At 53.9% G+C, this 23,479-nt stretch overlaps 3 protein-coding genes across 4 annotated transcripts in view; 1 reads left to right on the top strand and 2 right to left on the bottom strand.

Annotated features, from left to right (window-relative positions):
* Window positions 1-1,719: 1,719 nt before the first annotated feature.
* On the bottom strand, window positions 1,720-7,636 carry LOC118254070 (E3 ubiquitin-protein ligase TRIM39-like). Its single transcript, XM_035559052.2, has 7 exons — window positions 7,573-7,636; window positions 6,763-7,319; window positions 6,072-6,167; window positions 4,125-4,355; window positions 3,976-3,998; window positions 3,315-3,427; window positions 1,720-2,555 (listed from the first exon to the last, which is right to left on the bottom strand). The coding sequence occupies exons 1-7, from the start codon at window positions 7,634-7,636 to the stop codon at window positions 1,984-1,986; spliced, it is 1,656 nt and encodes a 551-aa protein (XP_035414945.1). The 3' UTR covers window positions 1,720-1,983.
* On the bottom strand, window positions 7,623-21,026 carry LOC118254219 (C-C motif chemokine 3-like 1). Its single transcript, XM_035559298.2, has 4 exons — window positions 17,596-21,026; window positions 8,796-9,003; window positions 8,406-8,520; window positions 7,623-7,960 (listed from the first exon to the last, which is right to left on the bottom strand). Exons 2-4 carry the CDS (start codon window positions 8,866-8,868, stop codon window positions 7,861-7,863), a joined length of 288 nt encoding a protein of 95 aa, XP_035415191.1. The 5' UTR covers window positions 8,869-9,003; window positions 17,596-21,026; the 3' UTR covers window positions 7,623-7,860.
* Window positions 16,948-23,479, top strand: part of HIP1 (huntingtin interacting protein 1) — a 50,936-nt gene continuing 44,404 nt past the window's right edge. Inside the window, exon 1 of one of the 2 annotated variants that reach the window (XM_035559295.2) lies at window positions 16,948-17,157. In XM_035559295.2, coding sequence (XP_035415188.1) covers window positions 16,951-17,157 — 207 coding nt within the window. In that variant the 5' untranslated portion in view covers window positions 16,948-16,950. The remainder of the gene's footprint in view (window positions 17,158-23,479) is intronic. The other variant, XM_035559294.2, reaches the window with a different exon arrangement.

Here is a 23,479-nt window from a genome sequence, read left to right as displayed (position 1 = left end):
GTCCTCATCCACAGAGGTTTCTAAAACACGTGTAGAAGTGTTTTAGGGACATGGCTTAGTGATGGGACTGAGTTGGTCAGGTTGGTGTTTGGACTTGATCTTGAAGTCTTTTTGCAACCCAGATGATTCTATGATTCTATACTATGATTCTATAAACATACAAGCACTTCCACAGAGGAAGTGGGCAAGCTCAACTTGCCATGACTTAGAGAAACAGCTTGTAAGCAGTTTTAGGAACAGCTCTAGCCTTAAAACCACACTTGCCATCCAGTCTGGACACCTCAGGGCAGACTGGTGTCAGCCCAGAGCAGTTTCTTAGCTGCAGATGATGCAGAGATTCCATCAAGTGGAAAATTCCATAGCGCATTCAGAGTTATCTCATACTGTGGACCTTTATTCTCCTTCCTTGGAGAAGCAAATGCATGACTTCTAGGGATGCACTGGGTGTTGCGGTGGGGTGACCTCACATCCTTTCTGCTCAGCCATTCACTTTTTCACTGTCATCCCTGCCTATTTGCAAGACCTCTGGATTGTTGCATTTCCTCCTGTCTCTTCTGAAAAACCTCTTTGTCCCTCCTGATCTGTAGCAGTGCTGTTCATCTGGCACCTTGCTGCAGTGACATCGCTCTTGCTTTCTGGACAGCTTCCATCCCACCGTCTCCTCCCGCCCTGGTGACATTTAGCCTGGCCCCTTCCCAAATGCTGCCCTGCGCAGCAGGTTTCCCTGGCTGCCCCCCAGCTGCCTCTGCTTCCAGCCCTCTGCCAAGCCCTCAAAGTTCATGTTCTTTCTATAGATTCTCAAGCCACATAAACTCTCTTTGTAAGACCTCCATGGAGGTCAAAAAAAGCTGTGAGGCCCACCAAGGCCCATTGCCTTTCCTGGGACGTGGCAGAGCTGGGACCGTGCTCTCCCAGCCAGGCTCTCTTCTCTTCTGTGCAGCCTACAGGAGAGAGAGCAAGCAGATGAGGGGAGGTGGGTGAGACTCACCAAAAAGCAACAAAAACAAGCCAAGAGGAACTGCTGTGTTGGGTCCAGCACCATTTTTTACTAGGAGCTTCCTAATCAACATCGAGGACATCCCCAGAGAAACTGTACCAGGTATTTTAGATCATTCCTTATCAAAACACATTTTATTCTAATTGAATTGGTCGCTAAATTAAGAACTTCCATCCAACACACAGTGCAACACCCCCCCACACACACATCCCCTTGCCTTCACCCCTGGTCCCAGGGACACAGAGCTGAAGTGTGGTCAACTGCACAGGCAGCTGCTGCTATCAAACTCTGCCACCATCGTGTCCCACTGTTGCCACAGCAGGATCTCCAGAGCAGTGGCCTCCAAACTTTCCTGATTACAAATCCTTCTTGTTAATTTTTTTTTTTATTAAAGCCCCCAGTATATGTGTATTTATTTATTTATAAATTATATACATATACTACTGAAGTTATACTATTTTCTTCCCACATCCAAACCAATCATCTTGTGAACCCCACTTGGGAGACCACTGCCCTGGTGGCCCCCCCTGGACTGCAGAGAGCCATGGCCAGCAGCACCCTTTGGACACCACAGTGGTCCATAATCTGGCAACAAGCACACAGCAGCACCTTCTCTCCATGCTACAAAATTCAGTGCTGAGATGCTGGGTGTCAGCCAGGGCTCGGGGTTTACCAGCAGGGATGGATGCACCACAAAAATTGCACTGCTGACTGCTCAGGGCTCCCCACATCATCCCTTTATTGCCTTGTGTCAGTACAGCTCATACCAAACGCATGACAAAGCAGCACCCACCACCAGAAGCCTATGGGTGAGTGGCAAGACGGTGGTGGCCAACGGGTGCCCCAGTTCCAGCACAGTCCTGGCAGGAGCAGGGGCTGGTGGGGCCATCGCTATGTGCCCCCCATGCACACAGCTGCTGCCCAGCCATCACCCCCCTGCTGACCTGAGCAGCCCATCGGGCCCCCAAGTCTCTGCTTGGCTCCCATCACAGGACGATGCAGCCAGTCCCCTGCATGTCCCTCATCCAGGAGATCACCAAGGGCTCTGCATTTTTGCCCCCCAGGAAGGAACCCAGGTAGAAAAGAGGCTGGAGGTTCCCTGAGAACTTGTCAGTGAAGGTGTAAAGGTGGGAGCGGTCGCTCACATTGTAGAAGGAGATTTCTCCAGCCTCGTAGTCCAGGAAGATGCCGATGCACCGGGGTCTGATGCTCGGGGTCAGACGGGAGACAGGACAGGTGAGGGCCTCATAGTTGCCACCATTTTGCAGCCGCAGCACCCAGTAGCCGTTGTTTGGAGAGAAGAGGATGTTGCCTTTCCGGCTGGCAGCCTCCTTGCACAGCCCTAAGCCCCACTCCGGCTTGTCTCCCACATGCACCTCCCAGTAGCAGCGTCCTGAGAAGAAGAGCTGCACTCCCAGCACCACCGGAGCGGAGCTAAACCTCCTGGGGTTGTCAAAGAAGGATAGGAGCAGTTTCCTGCTCCCACGCCGCACACTCTTGTGGTCCTCAGATAGGATAAGATCAGGGTGCGCTGTCTCAGGGTCTAGAGTCACGTCCACTGGTGTGAGAGAAGGGAGGAAGGACAAGCGGACTTCATGGGCAGGCTGGGTGTCTGCCACCGACATGCTGGAGTGCCCCAGCTGCAGCCCTTGCTGCTGGCTGTGTTTAATTGCTTGTGCCTGTGACTGCACAGTGCCTCATGCTGCCAGCCCCAGCGTGGAGAAGTGTGATTCATAAAATCACTTCAACTGTAAACCACATCAAAATATTTGGCACAGGACCGCAGAGCAAGAACAACCAGGGCAACCCAGCAGCCGGGGTACAGCTTCAGAAGCAATACTGAAAATAAGAGTTTGTGGGCAATGCTCTCCTAGGCACCAGGGTCACCTCCCAACCATCTGACACTAGAAGGAGGAAGGTGTCCTCACCATGAAATCAGCCTGAACCCACTGATGTGCAAAACAGGACCATCTGGACCAAACTTGTTGGAAAAACCTACAGTTAGCACTGGTGCTAACAAGAAAGCCTGATCTGAACTGGGGCATGGTCTGAAATCATGTCATCAAAGAGGAGCCCAAGCATGGATGGACTCTGACACAGCCAGCATCTCCGACAGCATCTGAGCAGCAGAGATGGCACAGCTTCCCTCACGCAAACGTATCCTTCTCCAGAACCTGGCGGGACCAAAGGCTTCAGCCAGGACCACTCCCAAACCAGTGGCTCACTCACATGTCAGGGGTATGCAACACCTCCTCGTGTCCCAGGGTATGGGGGAACCAGGACCACCTGCACCAGGAGCTGGAAGCAGCCCCCTCACCTTTGAACTTCTTCAGCATGTCCCTCATGCCCAGGCAGCGCTCCGGAATGCTGTAGTCCTCCTTCAGGGTCACAGACACGGCTTTAGGGGTCTGGAACTTCACCGCTTCACACCTGAAAGGACAGCAATGCAGGGGGCAACATCCAATGCCTACAGCACAGTTCCTGCTGCATTGTGGGGGCTTTCTAATGCCTTTCTTCTGGCTGCACAGATGCATCTCCTCCCTCAATCTCCTCTGTCATCCCAGAACACTGCTCTTGGCAGCAAGCATGATGGGACCTTTGCTCTAGAGATAAGTGGTGCACCAGAAAAGGCTCCCATGGAGCTGCGGTGCCACTGCCAGGCAGGGATGCCCAGGGCAGGAAGAAACCCAGGCCAGCCTGGCAGCATGCCCCTCAGGTGCAGACACATCTCGCATCTCACAGCCCACAGCACAAGGCAAGACTTCCAGGGCTGTCGGGCCGTAGGAGAAGAGGATGGATGGAGTGTTCTGCAGCCCACTCTGGTTCCAGTCCCCTCCTTTGTTAGCCCCGGGTCACTCCACCTCTGGAGGACAAATGAGACACTGGGCAGGGAGGACAGAGGGTGGATGGCACATGGACATCACACTGAGAGCCTGCAGGCAGCTGGGACTGTAGGAGGAACGAGCTCAGGTGCCTACCTGCTCAGGATGCATTTCATGTCCTAGAAGGAGAAGAGAAAGTCATTCTGGGTTTGTCACTCCAGCCTGGCCTCAGCAACCCATCCAGACAACAGAGGCCTTGGGGCTGAGGTCGGGGATGAGTTAGGGGGCTGGAAGCACAGCCTGACCTTGAGAAGCCCCTCATCCGGCAGGTGCATCTTCTCCTTTATCTCCAGGATCAGCTCATCCAGCAAGGACTTCTGCTCCACCAGCCTAACCACGTTTTCAGAGATCATCACTAGAATCTGCTTCTCCTCCTCCTCCAACTTCTGAAGCAGCAGCTTCTCCTCAGCAGCCAGCAGCCGATGCAGCTTCCCAAACTCGCTCACAATCCTCTCCCGCTTTTTCTTTACTGTCTCCTTGTGATAGGAAAGATGCAGGGGTGAAGAGAGGAAATGTTAGCCAGACAGCTAAGTCAGAGCTATGCCCGGCATCCAGGAAACCACTGCATTTTTGTGTGTGTTTATTTAAATGAAGATCCAAAAGAAAATCATTGTGCTTTTATTTAGGCAGAGTTCCCACTGGACGTCTTCAGTTTACCAGCAGTAGGGCTTTGACCGCAGCAGTTCTGGTTGGGTGGACCTCCAATGCCCACTGGTGTCTCGGTGCAGCACAGGGGGTTGTGGGGGCTGCAAGGAGTTGCCATGGGGTGTCAGGCAGGGTTTTGTTAGGATTGGTGCCATCTGCCTACCTTGGGAAGCCCCAGGGAAGTGCATCAGCACCCAGGGATGGGAGGGCTGGAGGGGAGCTGGGCAGGGCTCCCTGGATTGCTGAGAGCTCTCACTAATCCCAGGGCTGAGAAGCAGCAACAGGCAGGGGCTGTGGTGCTTTTTTTTTTTTTTTTTTTTTTTCTTCCCCGAGCCCTGAAAGTTGTCATTTGGCCCAAAACCTGGAGCATGAAAGTTAAACAACTCCTGAAAAACACGCTGGGGTTAACTAGGACCGGGAAGTCTCAAAGTCCAGAAGGTAAATGAAAGGAAACTGCAATGCATTTATTCTTCTGTCCAAGCACATGATTTTTCAGAACCTGACTCATGTATGCTTGATAAGCCAGGACTGTCAGACACTTCCTCCCCAGCACTCACAAGGGACATTTTTTCCTTTTTACTAAAGCAGTCCAATCAGCCACTGGGCCAGAGGAAGCCGGGGGCAGCTGGGGCCGTGACCCCACAGCCCTGACTCAGGCAGGCGGGGTGAGAACCCAGCTCTGTCACAAGCCCTATCCCAGACCATGCCAGTGCCTGAGGGGCACAGCAGGCACGCAGCAGCACCCCAAAAACCCAACACCCGCAAGCAGCAGACAGTGGCAGCTCTCACAGATAACTGGGAGAGCCCAGAGAAACCTGTTTTCCCTGCCAAAGCTGATTAATCATCAACTCAGCTCAGGAACTCTCCATCCAGCAGTTTCCTTTCCTTTTCTGCAGTTACTTTTACTTTCCCATCTAAACTGACTCTGTTTTGCTGGTGTCCTACTTTCCCAGGACTGCCTGGAGGCAGGCAGAGGTGCAGTAATTCAGCTATTCTGTTTTTGCAATAAAACCAATTCCAGTTCTTACTGCTGTGGGGCAGAGGTCTTCATGTGGTTCATTCCTGTTTTTAACTCAAGAAAAAAAAATATATATATATATAACTGTTTAACTGGTGCACAAGCCCCCATGATTTCATCAGAGATGGTGTGCTGCTTTTTTTAAAGCATTTACAGACCTTTTAATATTTTTTGAGCCATCCACATTTACTGATCCTGGTTTCCATCCCAGTGGCATTGCCCACTGCAGTGGGTATCTCACCCCTGCTTGGCACACAGAGCTGAGCAGGCTCAGCATGCTGGAAACTAAGCATTTTCATCGTGTGTGGGTCATTCACTCCATGGAGAAGGTCTTATGGCACTGTCACTGCTTCTCATGCTGCAGCCAAGATCATCGGTGGATGTGGGTCCTCCCCATGACAGCAGGACTTGGGACATGTCACAGCCCCAGAAAACTCAAAGCACCAGATAAGATCATTCAGGATTATTATTTTTTTTAATTCCTAATGCCATCTAAGCTAATTCTTGAAGAATTAAACCAGGCACCTGCCTTGCACTCCTGGATTTTCATCTTTGTCACTGACTCACACTTCTTCATATCCTCTACTTCCTTGGAAAGATGTTCCAACACTTTCTGGAGCTTCACCTGAAAAGAGCAGAAACAGATCAGCTCGCCCCAGCAGCACCCATCCTGCTCTGCCCCATCCCTGGGCCGGCGGCTGCCGGTGCCAGCAGGCAGCGAGGGGAGGGTGACCCTGTGCCAGGCGGTACCAACCCTGGCACCCGAACACAGCAGCTGTGCTCTTTGCTCTGCTCGCCATGTTAACCCCCTCCACACTGCATGGGTTTTCCACTGCTTTCTTCACTATTTAGCTTCAGAGAGTGAACCGACTGCACCCACCTTGCTGGGGCGCGGGCCAGCCAGCAGCGTGGTGCTGGGAGCAACGCCTGGACATGGGGCTTGGGTGCCAGCAGCTCTGTACCCCACTGCCGAGGCAAAACATCCCCACAGCAGCACCCAGAGCCCCAGCCTCCTCCGGGGGCAGGGAGCCAGGCTGCCCCCTGTACCCACACGGACAGGGGCAAGGCTGGGTGCCTCCCTTCCCAGCTCAGGAGGCAGCGGGTCCAGCCTCACCCACAGAACGAGCAGCTGGGTGGCTTTACCACCCCTCCCCCGCCTGCCCGAGGCAGTGCCCAGGGCCGTTGCAGAGGGGTGCTCCCGGCACCCCAGCTTCCCCTACCTTGTACACCTGTGCGGCCTCCTCAATGGGGTAGACGGCGTGGGAGCGGTGGTGCTGGGACTCCCGGCACACCACGCAGATGGCCTCTTCATCCACCTCACAGAAGAGCTTGAGGCGCTCGTCGTGCTGGGTACAGAGTGGGGACCCTGGTGCCACGCCGCCCCCCAGCCCCAGCTGCCGGATGCTCTCCACGATGTTGGCAAGCTGCCTGTTGGGGCGCAGGCTGCTGCGGCGGCAGGGGGCCCGGCACTGCGGGCAGGAGAAGGGCGCGTCATTCCAGAGACACTTCTCCTGGCAGTGCTTGGTGATGCAGCCGCGGCAGAAGTTGTGCCCGCAGTCGACACTGACAGGCTCACTCATGTACTCCAGGCAGATGGAGCAGATGGCCTCCTCCTGCAGCCGCTCCAGGGCTCCGGACAGGGCCATGGCAGTCCCTTCACCCAGGCAGCCCGGCCCGCTGCAGCCCGGGGTGAAGACACCCACAAGCAGGCGGCAGCAGCTGGGGGCGGAGCGTGGCACCCAGCGGCACAGCCTGGGGCTGCGGCTTCCTCGGGGCCCTCAGGGCTGAAAGTGTAAGGGAAGCCCTGCAGGGACAGCGCGGAGAATCATGAAGCACCAGGAATAACCCAGGCTCCGCGGCCAGCCCCGGTGGACTGAGGCCACCCTGGGCTCCCACAGGCCTTGGAGAACGGTGGCACCTGGTCTGGTAGCAGCCACCAGGATGTTTGTGCAGCTGCTGAGGGTGGTGAGCCTACACCAGCCTCTCTGTGGGGCTGCCAGGAGGGTTGGAGCGCAGAGCCCTGGGCCCACTGACCCTGCTGCTGCCTACACACAGCATCCTGAGGCAGCGGGAGAAGGCGCAGGTTTTGATCATTTTTATTATTCAAAAATAACTGAAATACAATCAGTACAAATTAGAACAAAAAGTTTGCCTGAAAATAACAAATAAATTAAGATGCCTTTTCATGCACTTAAATAAACACCATAGCAAACAGTCTACAAAATTCACAGGTGATAAGAGGACAGGGACATGTCTCAGAGTTGACCACAAGAAGAGTTCCTCGGCAGAGGTGATGCTTGAAGGGAGCAGGGCGTTGCTCATCCACTGCCAGCCTGGTCCTTGTGCTGTTTCAGGATATTCTGGACCCACTCATCTTGGGGGTTGCCACAGAACGACTTGCCCTTGAATGTGGTGAATCTGCAGAAGGAAATCCAGTTAAAGGAGTTGGGAGAGAAGGGAGGATAGGGCAGGGGTACCGCCTGCTCCTTGCCACCAGGGAACCCCACTAAACCACACACCTCTATCACTGCAGAGCAGCCCCAGGGAAACACAGGGGGTGGGTTTAATGTCATTACAGGTGTCCTGCCCTCTGCCGTTTAGAGGAAAAAGCCACTTCATCCCCCAGCTGGCCTGTCTGGGACCCGCTATCTTGGTGGGGGCAACCAGCAGAAGTTCTTTTGACTCAAAATCTAATGAAGACCAGAAGCTGGCTGTTTGGGACAGGGAGCTGGCCTCTCAGTTGTTTCCAGGCTGTTCTCCTAGTGCGGTGGTTCCCCTGGCCAGGACAGGGTGTGCTGTGGGGTTTCATGGCACTGTCACCCATCTGTGGGGCAGCTCCCGGCATCTGGGCAGATCTACTCACATCACGCCTGGCTGGGGGCAGTGGATACTCGTGTACTCATACATTGTCACGTGTCTCGAGGGAAAATTTTTGCTCAAGTATTTGACACAGCAGGGACCGGAGAAGTTGACAGCAGCTGGAAGAGAAGTTTCATGATTAAACCAGACCAGGAAAAGTGCCATCAGGGAGAAGCAGGGTAACAGGACCAGAATGGCCCCACTGGAGGAGATGCTGCTCCCACCATGGTCTCCCACCACAGTCACCCGTTCCTCAGTAAGCCAAAGAGCAGCAAGATGTGCCTCTCCTTTCCTGCAGCAGATGCTCAGAAGAGAGAGCTGCCAAGCATTACTGGACCTAATATGGCAGAAAGAAAGAGTAGAGAGTTCCTTGGAAAAGAAAGCTTGGACTCACCTGGAGAAGAGAGGACCTGGCAGCAGAGGGCAGCCACAACAAGAACAGCAAGGGCAGCTGTGGAGGACTTCATGCTCTTTGGTGGAGAGAAACTGTAGGAGTCAGGCTAGACTGTTGCAAAGGGCCTGTTGCTGTGACTGATGCAGGATCCCTGGGTTCAGCCCACTTTATAAAGGAAACCAAGGCCGGAAACATGTCGGAATTGTTGCTGAAAGACAACATGACACAATGGAAGAAGTGCTGTGTCAAGAAATGCTGTGTCAGGAGTGTGGAGTCCTGTACCGTACAGTGGAGGGAAGTAGTGCCTGGAGCCCTGATGAGCAGTAATGCCCTGATGTGGCAAGTAGAATATGATGAAAAGATACTATGAAAAGATAAAGAACAGGATATGACCGACTCTCTTTTCATTTCCCCAGACCAAATGGACACCTAGAATAGAAGTAATACCTAGAAGTAATGTTTCAGGAGCTTAGTAGCTGGCCCTCTTGCCTAGAAGTCATGTGATGGCAATAGGTGGAGAATAAGCATGGCTGCCATACACTTGCATTTCCGAGAACATCTGCATCACGGAAAAACTGGGGCCAATCCACTTCCCTGCAGCCATGGCAGCAGGGAGAGCCCACAAGTCAGGCCAGCCACCCCGGCTGCCTGTTCAGTGAGTCAGCAAGGCACACTGCTGACCCTACCCACTCACAGCGCTGCCCTGCCACGATGGGGCTTTCTCTGTGGGACCAGGACACCACCAGAATGCAGCCATGTAGAGCTGAGGGTACAGCATGTATCCTAAGATGAGGCTCCTTTCTTGTCCTTCCCATCATTTGCAGGAAGTCATTGGGTAACTGGTTCTGTAACTACGGTGCAGTTCCACAAATACCAGTGACAGCTAAAATACCACTATGTTATCCTTGGACATGAGAATTGGCTGTTAACAATCACAAAGAGCTTTAGAAGCACATGACTGTGTTGGCTTGGCAGTTTGGCTTAGATGATTATATGGCCCCAGCAACATAGAATTAACACCCTCCTGGTATTGCTTTGTCATTGTCCCAGCAGCCATACACACATACAGAAGGTATTTGCTCTCTCAGCTGATACTGTTTGGGACAGGAATGGTGTCACTGCACTGGCAGGGAAACTCCTCTTGGAAATGTCACATCCCCACAGAAGGACTCTGATGACCTCCAGGCTTGTGAATGAAGCCTCAGGCAAGCGGAGGAAGAGTTTACTATCCATGGTGCTAGCACCTGTGTCTGGGCACTGGACAACCACGGCCACAGCCATATAAGCAGGCTGCTTTTCATAATGGTTCCGTGAAGAAAGGGACTTATTTCCCTTATGGAAAAGGATGATTAAGAAAAGAGAAATGACTGCCCAAAGTAGTGGTCTTGTAGGAACCCAGAGAAGGAACTCCCAGGGGGGAAGTGGTCCAGACTGGCTGGATGGTGACACTCAAAGAGTTGCAGTCAATGGCTCAATGTCCAAGTGGAAATCAGTAATGAGTGGTGTTCCTGAGGGATCAGTACTGGGACCAGCACTGTTTAACATCTTTGTCGGTGACACAGACAGTGAAATTGAGTGCACCCTCAGCAGGTTTGCTGATGACACCGAGTTGTGTGGTGTTGTCGACATGCCAAAGGGAAGGGATGGGAATGCCATCCAGAGGGACCTGGACAGGCCTGAGAGATGGGCCTGTGTGAACCTCATGAAGTTCAACAAGGCCAAATGCAAGGTCTCCATCTGGGCCAGGGCAATCCCAAGCACAAATACAGGCTGGGCGCAGAATGGATTGAGAGCAGCCCTGAGGAGAAGGACCTGGGTGTGCTGCTTGACGAGAAGCTTGACATGAGCTGGCAATGTACACTTGCAGCCCAGAAAGCCAACTCTACCCTGGTCTGCATCAAAAGCAGCGCGGCCAGCAGGGTGAGGGAGGTGATTCTCCCCCTCTGCTCTGCTCTCGTGAGACCCCACCTGAAGCCCTGTGTTCAGCGCTGGGGCCCCCAGCACGAGAAGGACACGGACCTGTCAGAGCGAGTCCAGAGGAGGCCATGAGGATGATCGGAGGGCTGGAGCACCTCTCCTGTGAAGACAGGCTGAGGGAGTTGGGGTTGTTCAGCCTGGAGAAGAGGAGGCTACAGGGAGACCCTACAGTGGCCTTCCAGTACCTATAGGGGGCTACAGGAAAGGTGGGAGGTACTCTTTGTCAGGGAGAGTAGTGATAGGACAATGGTTTTAATGGTTTTAAACTAAGGAAAGGTAGATTTAGATTATGTATTTTAGGAGGAAATTTTTCACTCAGAGGGTGGCGACGTACAGGCTGCCCGAAGAAGGTGTGGATGCCCCATCCCTGGAAGTGTTTGAGGCCAGGTTGGATGGGGCTTTGGGCAACCTGATCTAGTGGGAGGTGATCCTGCCCATGGCAGGGGGGTTGGAATTAGATGATCCTTAAGGTCCCTTCCAGCCCAAACCATTCTGTTATTCTCTGAAGTAAGTAGATTCCCTGGACCAGCTGAAGAGCTGATTCTAGGCCTGGAGCTTGCAAGTGCTTGGGGAGGGGAGGGGAGGGGAGGGGAGGGGAGGGGAGGGGAGGGGAGGGGAAGGGAAGGGAAGGGAAGGGAAGGGAAGGGAAGGGAAGGGAAGGGAAGGGAAGGGAAGGGAAGGGAAGGGAAGGGAAGGGAAGGGAAGGGAAGGGAAGGGAAGGGAAGGGAAGGGAAGGGAAGGGAAGGGAAGGGAAGGGAAGGGAAGGGAAGGGAAGGGAAGGGAAGGGAAGGGAAGGGAAGGGAAGGGAAGGGAAGGGAAGGGAAGGGAAGATGGAGACTGTGATGCACTAGAGTCATGATGACCTGCTAACCTAAGTGCTACCAACACTTGCTGCTCTCATATCCCTGCTCCTGCCACTTCTACCAGTGCTTTCACATCCAGCATTCGCACACATTCCATATCCTGACCAATATTAACACACCTGTTACACATCTCCACGCGGGGACTAGAATAAAACTGCGAGGAGGAGAAGAGGCTGGGGAATGAGCTGGAGACAACCTCGCTGATGCAGCTCACACTGACGCAGCCCCCTTAGAGCTGCTTTTAGCTGAGTGTTCTGGATGTTCTTGCAATATTCAAATATGGTTTTGATGGAAATGTCACGATTCATTTTGAAAATCAATCTTTTCTATCAGGAATATATATGTGCCTAGACATTTTGAATGAATTTGTGATCCTTTCAGATATACCAGAATGTGTCTCCTGCTTTCATTCATTGCAAAGGGAATTCTTGGAGCTTTTGACACCTCCGTTATTTCCCCATTTCACTGTTTTCCTCAACTCCATTCCTTCCTTGAAGGACAATTTTGAATTTCAGTCTTGGCTGCTCCTTCCTGCCAAGACAAATAACGCAAATCTCTAAATATTTTGATTTCTAAAACCTCCTCCATATCATACATCCTAAATAGTAGCTATTTATGGAATCTATAAAACCTCTGCCGTATGGTGTGTTTCAGCTTTCGATAGAAACCACACATGGTATCTTTGGATTCATTACCGGAACAGATTTGGGATGCAGGAGAAAGTCTTTTCTTAGCCCTCAAGGTAGACTGCCCCACCACACTGACTCTCAGTTTTGGAGTTACATCTGAGGGTCACATTACCCCAGTGCCCCAAAAGCTGCCACATCACTACTGTGGGGAACTCGGGTTTAAACTGGGAACAAATCAGTTGGAAACAGAGAGAGCATGACGGGGCACGGGGGAAGTCAGAGACTGCAGGGTGCTGCAACTCTGAGAAAGACGAGCAAGATCTCAGATGAGATCTTGCCAAGGGACATGGAGAACACAAGGAAATATCCACGTGTCTGAGCCAGGGCATGGATTTCAAAGAGATAAGCTCAAGAAGATTTGTAAAATGAGAATGGTTGGAGGCTGTGTGTGCATTCAAGGGAGTCAGCACAAACATTTGCCTTTCTCTTCAAGGAGTCTGCCCACATCTGGAGACATAAGTGCTGGGCTAGATGGATCCTTAGTCTGCATCCTTTTGGACTGTTCATGTTTGATTCCAGCCAGTCCTACAGGACTGTATGGTCTACAGTGTTTCTTGTGAAATTGCATTGAAATTCTTGGATGAATATTTATATATCAGGATGAATAATTCTGGTAAATGTCAGCAGAAAGACACCAACAGTTTCTAAGTACACTTCAAGGAAGAAATATATTGTTGCAGTTTGTGCAGTTTTCCAAGATAAATTCAGGGTGCCTAGACAAGCCCCACTGAAGAGTGGGAGGTAGCCAGCTGCTGTGTCAGGATCTGGCCCCCACAGGCATTGGTAGCACTTCCAAGGACAGGCTGCCTTTGCCAAATTACAGCCATGCATGTGTATCCTGGTTTACCTGAGGATGCCCTCAGCACTGAGCACCAACCTGGCTGGAGCTGAGATGGGTTTGCCCAGCAGCGGTAGCACTGAGTGACTGGTTTAGGTACAGCAGCTGCAGTTCAGAGAAACTAAGAGGAAATCATTTGTGTGTCACCTTTGAGATACTCAGGACCTGATACTTCTGAGCACCCAGCATTACATGGTATTTTGTACTCCGGTTGTCTTCACTGCAGCTGAGGTACATGTGACATCTGCAGATCAGACTGTAGGATTTCACAAATGCAGAAAATCAAGGACAGTGCTCCACATGAGCTCTGGTGACAGCTGGGTTATAACCTGTATCATAAAGAGAAGACAGGGATAACCTCTGGCTCTCTGGATCTACAGCCCGTGCTGTCCTGCAGCCACTGCCTCATTCGCTGCCCATGCTCTTCTGCAACAAGCACAAGGTCCTCCGCACAACCCTGCACACCCCAAGTCATACAAAGAAAACCTTGTCTCGGTGATCATGTTCTGGCAGTAAAAGGCTGACTCCTACCACAGAAGCAAAGCAAGCTTTTCGTGTCCTACCCTGGAGGGAGAACAGCCTTTCCCACCCCCGGCACAAGTGGCACGCGTGAGGTGCTCACCCAAGGGCTGGGTGTCCCGCTCGGTGCGATGCTCCTGCAGAGCTGCTGCCCTGCAGTGGGGAAGCTCTCCAGCAGATGGCAAGCACTTCCCACCTCCAGGCCCTGTTCCTCAGCAAGTTCTTCATCTAGGCAGCCACCCCAGCAGCACTACAGCCTAAGGTCCCTGTTGGGTTCAGGTCTTCTCCCGAAGAAGTCCATCTGCAAACCATGCTCAGCTTTGCTTTTGGATTCTTGGATAAGCAGAGACAGCTGCTGAGGCTTGGTGATGCTTGGGTTTGCATCCCTCCTTGAAAAACCTGGGCAAGTAGCAGAGCTCACCCAAGACAGAGGTAAGGACCACATGGTGCCCTCACATTCCATAGCTAAGCTCTCCAAGACCCTTGCAACTGGCTGCTCCGTCTTGGCTGCTCCCAGGTAGGAGCTGGCAGTCCTGCATGAGAATCTTCCCTTCCCTTCCCAGCTCACCACCTTGCACAGCTGGCCAGGGCTGCTTCCCACAAAGGCTCTTTGATGGCACTAGCTGACAAGGATTCAGCAGCAGCATCTGTTTTGCCCAAAGCATTAAAAAAATGGAATCAAAAGATGATAAAGCCTGCACGTGCAGGCTCCACTTGTTCCAGGGGAAGCCACCACATGCCTTTTGCTTTGCCAGGGACCCTCCTGCTGGGTCTGGACCACCACCCTGCACCCGAGACCTTGTCCTCACCCTGCTCCAGGTGGGCACTTTGGCTTGTAAAACATTTTTGTCCCAGGGTCTGAGCAAATAGCCCTATCACCAGGGTTGTACTTGTGGTTACATGATTGCATTTGTGGAAGGCTTGTTTCAGCCACTGCCCTCCAGGAGATGTGCTCACTAGGGATGGCTCATCCCCTCTGGTGGGCTCAAGGGCTTATGCCTTGGGGTGTCTACAAGGGTGACTGAAGCATGGAGGCGTGTTTGGGATCTCACCTCTGGGGGTAAAGAGAGCAGCAGGATCTTTGCACAGAGCTCTGTGCCCGCCTGCTCCAGTACAGCCAGCTGGATAACAGAGGAAGGACTGTGGAGCTCTCTGTGCCTCTATTTTCCTGCTGAAACAAGGGCTATCTGTGCTCTCGCTGAGCCTGGGCCAGGCCACGGGGGGGTGGGGGGAGTGTGGCAGTGGGACCCTGGGAGTCTCCCAGCTCTGGCTGGGGAGGGCAGTTGGAAACAGTGTTTCCAGCCCTTGGGAACATAGCGTTCCTCCGCCCCAGTCAGGGCCCGCAGCCCCTTCCGTCCCTTCTGATCCTTCTGGCCTCTCTCCTGTCATTTCTTGTTCCCTGTGGCTTGTAGGTCCTTAGGGCTGAAATCAAGCTGAGAAGCCTTGTCCCAGCAGAGAGGGAGCAGCATCCTCCAGGGCCATTATGCATGGATGGAGCCTCGAAGCGCGTGAGCAGCAAGGGGAGGCCACCCTGCAGAGCCCCGCAGTTAGGCACGGACCAGCCCTGTTCCCTCTGCCCAGCCTGAGCCAGCGCTCACCAGGGGTCACCTGCTGCTGAGCACTGTACTGCCCTAAGGAAGGGAGAGAGGGGACACATGGTCCTGCCCATGTCCCAGCAGACACCGGAACCATGGTCTTCATCCTACAGAAGACGCACGGGTGGCAGGCATCTCAGGTAGCTACTGAAAGGTGGGGCACCACATTCCACAGCCCCAGCCACACATCAAGGCCTCCTGCCCCAGATCTGCGAAATCCACTGCACTGGGCTGGGTGGCAGTGGGGAAGCTGCTGTCCATCCCCGCGTGGCCGACACCCCCGTGACAGGCTGCCCCACTGCCCTTCGCATCCAGGCTGCAGCCCAGCCTCTTGGAGCTGGGCAAGGGAACGGAGCAGCCCAGGTCCCAGCATGGGCACCCAGCCCTGGCTGTGGAAGGAGGGGAATTGACTCCGCTCTTCAGTAAGAGGGAGAAGCGAGCACAGCTCACAGCCATGGGGTCACTAGCCCAGGACTGAGGTGCATCTAGCCCTCCAGCATCCAGGCCTGCGTGCTGGGGGGCCATGTTGGAGCAGGATGGCTTTAGCCAGGCAGAGGGGTGTGAGAGGCAGACATGCAAGGGACCTTTCTTTCCTTTTCCTTTTTTGTCCCTCTGTCCCTTCTTTTCTTCATCTCTATTCGGTAATGACTTCATTTCTTCAATTATTAATCATCTTGCTGTAATAGTGGCTGACTTAAACCCATTAAACTTCCTCTGGGGCCAGCCCCAAGAAAGGAGGCAGGTTTCCAGAAAGTGCATTAGAGAGAATGCAGACAGGGAGTCAAGACGAGCTGGGGTGGGAGGAGATGGCCTCGCTGGACACACGGTGCATGCCGTTTCCATCAGCTGAGAACCTGATATTCACGGCACATGCGTGGCCGTGCGTGAGGTGTATCACACAGCCTGCTCACAGGCCCCCCTGGGCCCCTGCGGGAGGGTGCTTGTGCAGCAGTTGTTTCAGCTGAAAAGTAAGCCACAAAGGTGAGCTACCCAGGGTATAACTGCTTGCAGAACAGCTCGCGACAACCCCCATCCTCAGCAGTTTCTCCCAGGTTGCCCTGCCACCCCCGAGACGGTTGTGCCCAGCTACGCCCCACCAGGAACAAAGACGCCGGTTTTCATGCGGCTGGGATTTGAGAGCCCACGAACCCATCTGGCACGAACCCAGCGCTACCCCCCTGCTGCCCGTTGCCAAGGTCAGAGATAGCCCAGAGATAGCCCAGAGATAGCCGAGAGATAGCCCAGCCTTAGGGGCACCGCCAATTCCCGCCACCCGCGGGCCCGGGCGCCGCGCAGCGGGACCCCGGCCGCCAGGGGGCGCCAGGCGGGCGGGGAGGGCGGGGCAGAGGCCGTGAGCGGCAGGTGCGAGGGCCAATCACCGCAGGGCTACCGGCAGGGGGGGCGGGGCGCGCGCCATCTTCGTTGCCCGTGGAGGCGGGACAAGGGGCGTGGCTCCCGCGGAGGGGCGGGAGCTAACGTTGAGTGGCGTGGAGTCGGACCAGTGACGGTGGCGGCGGGCGCGAGAGCTGGCCGCCCGCGCCGGCCCGGCGACGGCCCTTCGGGGGAGGGGGGTGGGGGCTCCTTCTGAGTGGCGTTGGGAGCAGCCAATGAGAACGAAGGGGCGGGGACTAGGCGGTGCGGGCGGGGGCGGGCCCGTTTGTGACTGGCAGGCAGATGGGCCAATGGCGCGCGGCCCGGCCAGCGGCGGCTCGGAGCGGAGCGGTTGCGAGGGCGCGGAGGGGCCGGAGCGGCGGCGGCGGGGCATGGACCCGCGTGAGCAGCTCCATGAAGCAGGTGGGCAACCCGCTGCCCAAGGTGCTCGGCCGGCGGGCGGCCGGCGGCGGCCTGGAGGCAGAGCGGGAGAGCTTCGAGCGCGCCCAGGTACGGGCGGGGCGGGGCGGGGCGGGGCGGGCGGGGCCGGCAAGGGGCGGGGCCAACCCGGGTGGGCGGGGCCAACGCCCTGCCGGGGGCGGTGGCTGCCATGTTCGGCGGTGCTCCGCTGGGGCTCGGCCCCGCTGTGGTGCGCGGGGGCTCCACGTCACCGGGCTGTGCATCTGAACGCCCGTTAAAGCCCTCCAGGGATGGTGACTGAACCACCTCCCTGGGCAGCCCACCCCAATGCCTAACAACCCTTTCGGTAAAGAAGTTCTTCCTAATATCCAACCTAAACCTCCCCTGGCGCAACTTGAGCCCATTCCCCCCTCGTCCTGTCACCAGGCACGTGGGAGAATAGACCAACCCCCACCTCGCTACAGCCTCCTTTAAGGTACGTGGGAGAATAGACCAACCCCCACCTCGCTACAGCCTCCTTTAAGGTACCTGTAGAGAGCGATAAGGTCGCCCCTGAGCCTCCTCTTCTCCAGGCTGAACAAGCCCAGCTCCCTCAGCCGCTCCTCGTAAGACTTGTTCTCCAGACCCCTCACCAGCTTCGTTGCCCTTCTCTGGACTCACTTGAGCACCTCCATGTCCTTCTTGTAGCGAGGGGCCCAAAACTGAACACAGCACTCGAGGTGCGGCCTCACCAGAGCCGAGCACAGGGGGACAATCACTTCCCTAGACCTGCTGGCCACACTGGTCCTTATACAAACCTCAGGGTTTAACGTGGGATGTGGCACTACGCAGAGCAAGGCTCTTGGTGACAAACGACACGGCGCGTGTTTCTAGGAGGTGCTCTTCCGAAGGGCTGGCTCAGTCCCTGCGTGGCTTTTAGTTCTTGTGAGAGTTCAGCTCTGCAATTTCCTGGCTTACTGCTTTCATCTTTTTGCATAATTCTTGCTTTCTCTCTAGTTTAGGGAACTTGACAGGCAGTGCTCAGATCTTCCACACATTGGTCATCCACAGTGTTTGTCAAACTTCTTCTTTCTGAGGTCTTATCATAGAAACCTCATGCTGGGTGGTTTTTTGGGTTTTGTTTTTCGGGTTTTGGTGTTTGTTTTTTTTTGAAAGTGACTTTTCTTTACAAAGGTTCATCCATTTTTTCAAATGGCTTTCAAAATGTAGATTTTACCAGGTTTCCACGTGCACGCAGGCTCATTCCATCCTTGCTTCCAAACCTGCAGGTCCCATGGCAGCAGGAGCAATATCTTGGGCTAAAAGAGCCCCCACAGATAGAAAGCATGTCAAAATAGGCTTCCAGTGAGCCTGGACACCTAATTGGGTTTGGCACTACCCGTTTTCTGTGGTTGAAGAGTCAGCTTGGGAAAAAGAGCACCATATGAAGCTCTCGTGGTGGGATGCTCCTGTGGTGGTCATCACATTGCACAGTGGCTCTGCCCTGTTGATGTCCATTGGCTTGGGGATATGTCGAAATAACTTTACTGGTGGTCCCTTTTCTTCATGTGTGCTTGGTAAAGTGTCTCAGTTTTGCTGGTGTTGCAAATGTGGGAAACATGAGGACACAGCAATGCGTGGTGTCTCTGATGTGCTGCTGCTGTGTGCTGGCCCTGGCTGGCTCCCTGCTGGGTGGGAGCCGCTCCGCGAGCCCCGGAGACATGGCTGCCTGGCTTTGGCACCTGCCTGACAGCTCCCCTTTTCTTTTGCCGTCATTGCTGGTTGTTTTAATGGGAAGCTGAGTAACAGGGATGCCAGATCCTGCACTCGTGCTGTCCTGCCAGTGCATGGCCGTACGGGGTGCACTGCTGCCATGGCTGTTGCAACAGCTTTCTCCCTTTTGTCGGTGTTTCCCTTGCTGTGATTCAGTGCTGCTCACTGCTTCAACCTCAGTAGAATAAATCTTTGGACAGAGCAAAGCCATCTGAGCAAGGAGAAAAAATCACCAGAAGTGAAAATTCTACCATATGTTGAGATATATGCTTGTATTTCACGTGGCTGCTAACCTAGTGTGATGTTCGCATCCTCTGCAAATTCTCCTTTCTGTACTGAGTTTCTGAAGCTAAGACCTGCTCGCTTAGGTGGGTGCATTGGGATCTTCCCTGCTTGGGCTTCCTTTCGCTTCTCCCTGCACCTGTCCCCTGTGGACGTTTCTGTGTCTTGATGGGGCTGTCTCATTCTGCGTGGACACAATGTGCTGGTTTGGCAGAGACAAGATGTTCAGCACTTGGATGAGCCAAGATCTTGAGAGCAGAAATGGTGTCAGAAGGAAGAAGGATTTCTGTGGGGTAGGGAGGATGCGCACAGACGGCACTAAGTGCAGAGCATCACAGCAGGACACAGAAACCTCCTGGTGCTGCTGCTGCTCACCAGCTGCCCCGGCACTTCCCAGAGCCGTTGGCTTTGTCTAGACGTGCCGAGCCTCCTCTGCCCCCATCCCCTCCAAAGGATGGCCACTGAGATGCCAGCACAGTGCTGTCACCTGTGCTGTGCCATATGCTGGCTGGTGCGCTGCTGTTGTCCACTGTAGCTTCACAGCTTGCCTGTGGGGTCTTCTGATGACAGCAGGGGGACCCGGGAGCCCCTCCATGCTGGCAGTGCTGGGAGCTCCAGGAGCATCCCTGGCACTGCTGGTAGGGACGATCATCATCCGGAAACCTGAATGTATGGGAAAGTTTCCTTCCTCACCCAGAGCAATTCTGGCTCCCTGCCTTTAGGGTCCTGCACCAGCCCCTTTCCGCTTTTGGGAAACCAAATTCTGGAGAGGGGCAAATGTGCTCAGAAAGGGGTAATGGGGGAAGTTTCCTTTGTGGGCGTAAGTGCCCAGAGCAGCAGCGAGAAGCAGCTTGCTGGGCTTTGGTGATGTTCCTGTCCTGTTATAAAGCTCTCCCTCTGGGTTACAGCCAGGCTGGGGACAAGGCTGGTGTCGTGGTTTCCATTGCTCCTTAAGGCTTGAGCAGAGATGTATTATATTAAATGCGCTGGGAGCATAGCTGGATGGTGTCGGGCATTGTGGAGGGGACGGAATTTTTGTGCTCATCCCCAGAGCCAGGTCCCCTCAGGTTTGTCTCAGGAGATGTGGCATAGCTGTGTGCCGCGTCCATTGCCCATCACGTGTCCTTGGGCATTCATCCACTGCGGTTTGTCCTGACAGTGGCCAAGTGCTGGGAGAAGACACTTCTTGTTTAAAACTCTTCCAGGAAATCTAAAAAGCTTGCACTTCATCTTCTCTGCAAGTTTTTTCTAAGCAGGGCACCCAATAGCAAAGAGAAACATGGATTGTTGATTGCCCACTGCATCCACCTTCTCTTCCTTGTTTGCAGCTATAGCTGGGTCCTTAGAACCACATGTTGGTGCAGGACCACCAAAAATAACAATTTACAACTAAGAAATTCCCCTGGGAAGTCATTTGTGCAGCTGCAGGTGATCATTGAGCTGTCTTCACTGCTGCTTGTACCCTCCAAGGTAACTAGCATGGTGCAGAGGGGTGCAAAACTGTCAGCTCATGCTCCCTGGGGTCTCCGTGTGTTCAGGCGATTGCCTGCTCGCAGACCCTCTTATTCCTCCTTTGCGTGACCCAAGAGGTTCGGTTCCATCCTGAGAGCTCTGCACTGGTGCTGGTTCCCGCGGGTACAAGCACCGCTGTTGTTGCCTTCTGCAGCGCGACGCTACCCCCACTGCCCCGAACCAGCACCAAAACCAGCTCGTTATCCTGCGGTGGCTTCCAGCCATTCTGCTGCTGAAAAGCCCAAAACACAACACTGCAGGCTGCGGGGCCAGTTTCATTTCAGGTCGAGGGCAGTGGGGTTATTTCATCCTGCTGGCAGGGGAGCTGCCAGAGGCTCGTGGCCCGGTGCAGGTGGGAGGCAGCTCCTGCAGCGTCCCCGCTTTTGGCCGTGCCACTGCAGGGAACGCCGCGTCCCTTCCCCACCCACGGTGACCGGGACGTGGCTCAGTGCAGCTTGCCGTCGCGGAGGAAATGCCATTTTGCTTCTGACATCTTCACTTTTAGAAAACAATTTTTGTGGTTCGGATGCTGCAGCCGCTGGCAGTTTTGCCAAGAACTTCAGTTCTTGCACAGGAAATGAGGCTCCTTTCAAAAGCACCAGAGTGTTGCTATATATATAGCCTCTCTGAACAGATATTTAAAGAAACATATTGACACTGGCAAGAACAGGAAAAAATAGCTCCTGTCTGTGGAGAGTGAGGGGTGAAGCCAGCTGAGCCCATCCTGGGGGAGTTGGTGATACAGGGGATTAATTCTCTGCTCTTTCATCTCCAGGAAAAAACGACCTCTTGTGCTTTGTCCCAAGTGTTCCCCAATGCTCTTGGTGTATTTTATTTTAATAGGAATTAGAGGTGCTTGGGAGTGAATACAGCTTCAGCAGCAAAGAAATGAGTCATCTCGGCTCTTTTCAGCGAGTCTCGCTTAGAAACTTATTTCCATCCCCACAGCTTCATCTGTGTGAAAGAAAATAGTTTGTCTTTTACCAGATTAGCTGTATGAGAGAGTATGAGCCGTATGCTTTCTCTTTAATGAAAGCTGAGATTTAAACAAAAAAAAAAAGGGGGGGGGGGGAGAAATAACTGAGGTTTTTCTGTGATCCTGGGTTCAAAAAGTGGCTGGGCCCCAGGACAATAAATAGGTTTGGCACAGAAGGTGGGGACACCTGCTGCCAGGTTGCTTCAGGTGGGAACGTGACATTTATGGACCAGCTGGCGACTAGCATGGGGGCTTGCCCCAGAACGCACCAAGGGCTGCACAGGAGGACGAGGCTAGGGGACACCACAGCCATGACAAGCCTGATCCCCAGCTCAGCACCTGCTGTCCCCTCGGCCGGTAGTGGCAGCAACCCTGAGCCCAGAAAACCAAGGGGAGGATGGGGACAGTGGTTAACGGCGAGGCAGCGGGTGCCAGGCACGAGGAGGTGCCAGGTCTGCGGCACAGGGCTGGGTTCTTGCTGCTCAGGGCTGCAGGTGCTTGGGGAAACACCTCAGGGCAGAGCAGGGGCACGGGGCTGAAGCTGCTGCTCCTGTCTTGCCATGTTCATTGCTCATCCACAGTTTTGCAGCTCATTGTCTTCTCTGCCTGGCTGACAGCTGGAAAGAAACATTTTTAAATGTACACAGGACAAAATAGTTTGGGTTCTTATATTTGTAATCATCTGGCTTCAAATGCTTCAAAGGGGAAGAAAACTGCGTGCTAAAACCAGCACGAGCCTTTGCGCGAGGCCGAGGCTCCAGAGACCCTGGCTTCGCAAGCACAGATGTGTTTGAGCCAGAACCTGTCTGGATCTGTGACTCAGAGAAAGCAAGAATAGGGCTTAAGCCAGATGTTGCTGCATCTTTGCAAGCTTATTCTTATGCAAATCTGACAGTTTACCTTAAAACATTTTTTTTTATATTAAAAAATTATTTTTTTACTTAAGAGCATTGATAATTACAGATACCAGCATACAGTGAGCAACATTTGGAGGACAGGTGAGGACAGCCCCAGGTACCCCAGGCTGTGTTGACAGGTGCTTTGCCAGCAGCCTGCAGGTGTGCAGGGCCATGCCTATGTACCCAGCGTTTACTGGGTGCAGAGAATTGGCTTAAACCACACGAATTCAACCAAGCAGTCAGGATCCCGCTGCTGCCGAGATGGCAACCAGAGCAATGCAGCAGTGCGAGAAGTGGAAGAAAGGCTGGATTCTGGTCCTGATCCCTGCCACAGGCTCACCTGATTTATTTTGCACACTCACCAAAGAGGAAAGCTTCCTGGGGACAGACTGTTCGAAGGGGACATGCAATGAGCAGCACAGCCGGTATTTTAGTCCGGATGTGCGAGTCCCCGGCTGCTGCTGGATGCATTGTACATTGTTTGCTGTTCCAGGCTAATCAGGGTGGGAGGTAAATTACCCCTGGTCTGCATGTAGAAGGTGAAGTTACAGGCTCAAAGCTGCATGCAGACATCTAATATTTTATTTATATTTACTAATATTTTACTTTAGCACGCACAGCTTCCTTGTGTAACCACAGAATTTCAGCCCCTCCATTGTCAGGGCACTTCTGCAGCACGAAGGCTGTGGGGCAGCTGTGGCCAGGGCTGTACCATCAGGCCAGGCTGCGCCTCGTGCCAGGCTGCACACCCGGCTCATGGCTTCCGGCAGCACCTTCAGGCCAGCAGAGGGGAGATCCCAGGTGTTCCCTGTCCCCACCATGGGCTTCAAGGTGAGCATGTCCATCAGCTGTGTCTGTGCCACCCGTGGGGCTTGGCACATGCTTGCTGAACCCTTTCCTGCTGTGCCTTGAGCCAGGCATGCTGCTTTGGTGCTGGGACAGGCAGGCATCATTGCATTCTCTGTTCCCATCAAAGCAAACAGCATCAGCA

This window comes from Cygnus atratus, chromosome 20 (assembly GCF_013377495.2).
Source record: "Cygnus atratus isolate AKBS03 ecotype Queensland, Australia chromosome 20, CAtr_DNAZoo_HiC_assembly, whole genome shotgun sequence".
Classification (NCBI taxonomy): Eukaryota; Metazoa; Chordata; class Aves; order Anseriformes; family Anatidae; genus Cygnus; species Cygnus atratus.
Note: the sequence above shows the minus strand (reverse complement) of the source record. Positions and strands in the feature narration are given on the sequence as shown.

What these genes read in the sequence shown, in the direction of transcription:
- LOC118254070 (XM_035559052.2), bottom strand. Translation starts at nt 7,636, where the DNA reads ATGATCAAAACCTGCGCCTTCTCCCGCTGCCTCAGGATGCTGTGTGTA. An exon ending in AGGCCGCACAGGTGTACAAG is followed by an intron (nt 6,168 to 6,762) that starts GTAGGGGAAGCT and finishes TGCTCTTTTCAG; the next exon opens with GTGAAGCTCCAGAAAGTGTT. An exon ending in CATGCTGAAGAAGTTCAAAG is followed by an intron (nt 2,556 to 3,314) that starts GTGAGGGGGCTG and finishes CTCTCACACCAG; the next exon opens with TGGACGTGACTCTAGACCCT.
- LOC118254219 (XM_035559298.2), bottom strand. Translation starts at nt 8,868, where the DNA reads ATGAAGTCCTCCACAGCTGCCCTTGCTGTTCTTGTTGTGGCTGCCCTC. An exon ending in CCAGGTCCTCTCTTCTCCAG is followed by an intron (nt 8,521 to 8,795) that starts GTGAGTCCAAGC and finishes CTTCTCTTCCAG; the next exon opens with CTGCTGTCAACTTCTCCGGT. An exon ending in TGCCCCCAGCCAGGCGTGAT is followed by an intron (nt 7,961 to 8,405) that starts GTGAGTAGATCT and finishes TTCCTTCTGCAG; the next exon opens with ATTCACCACATTCAAGGGCA.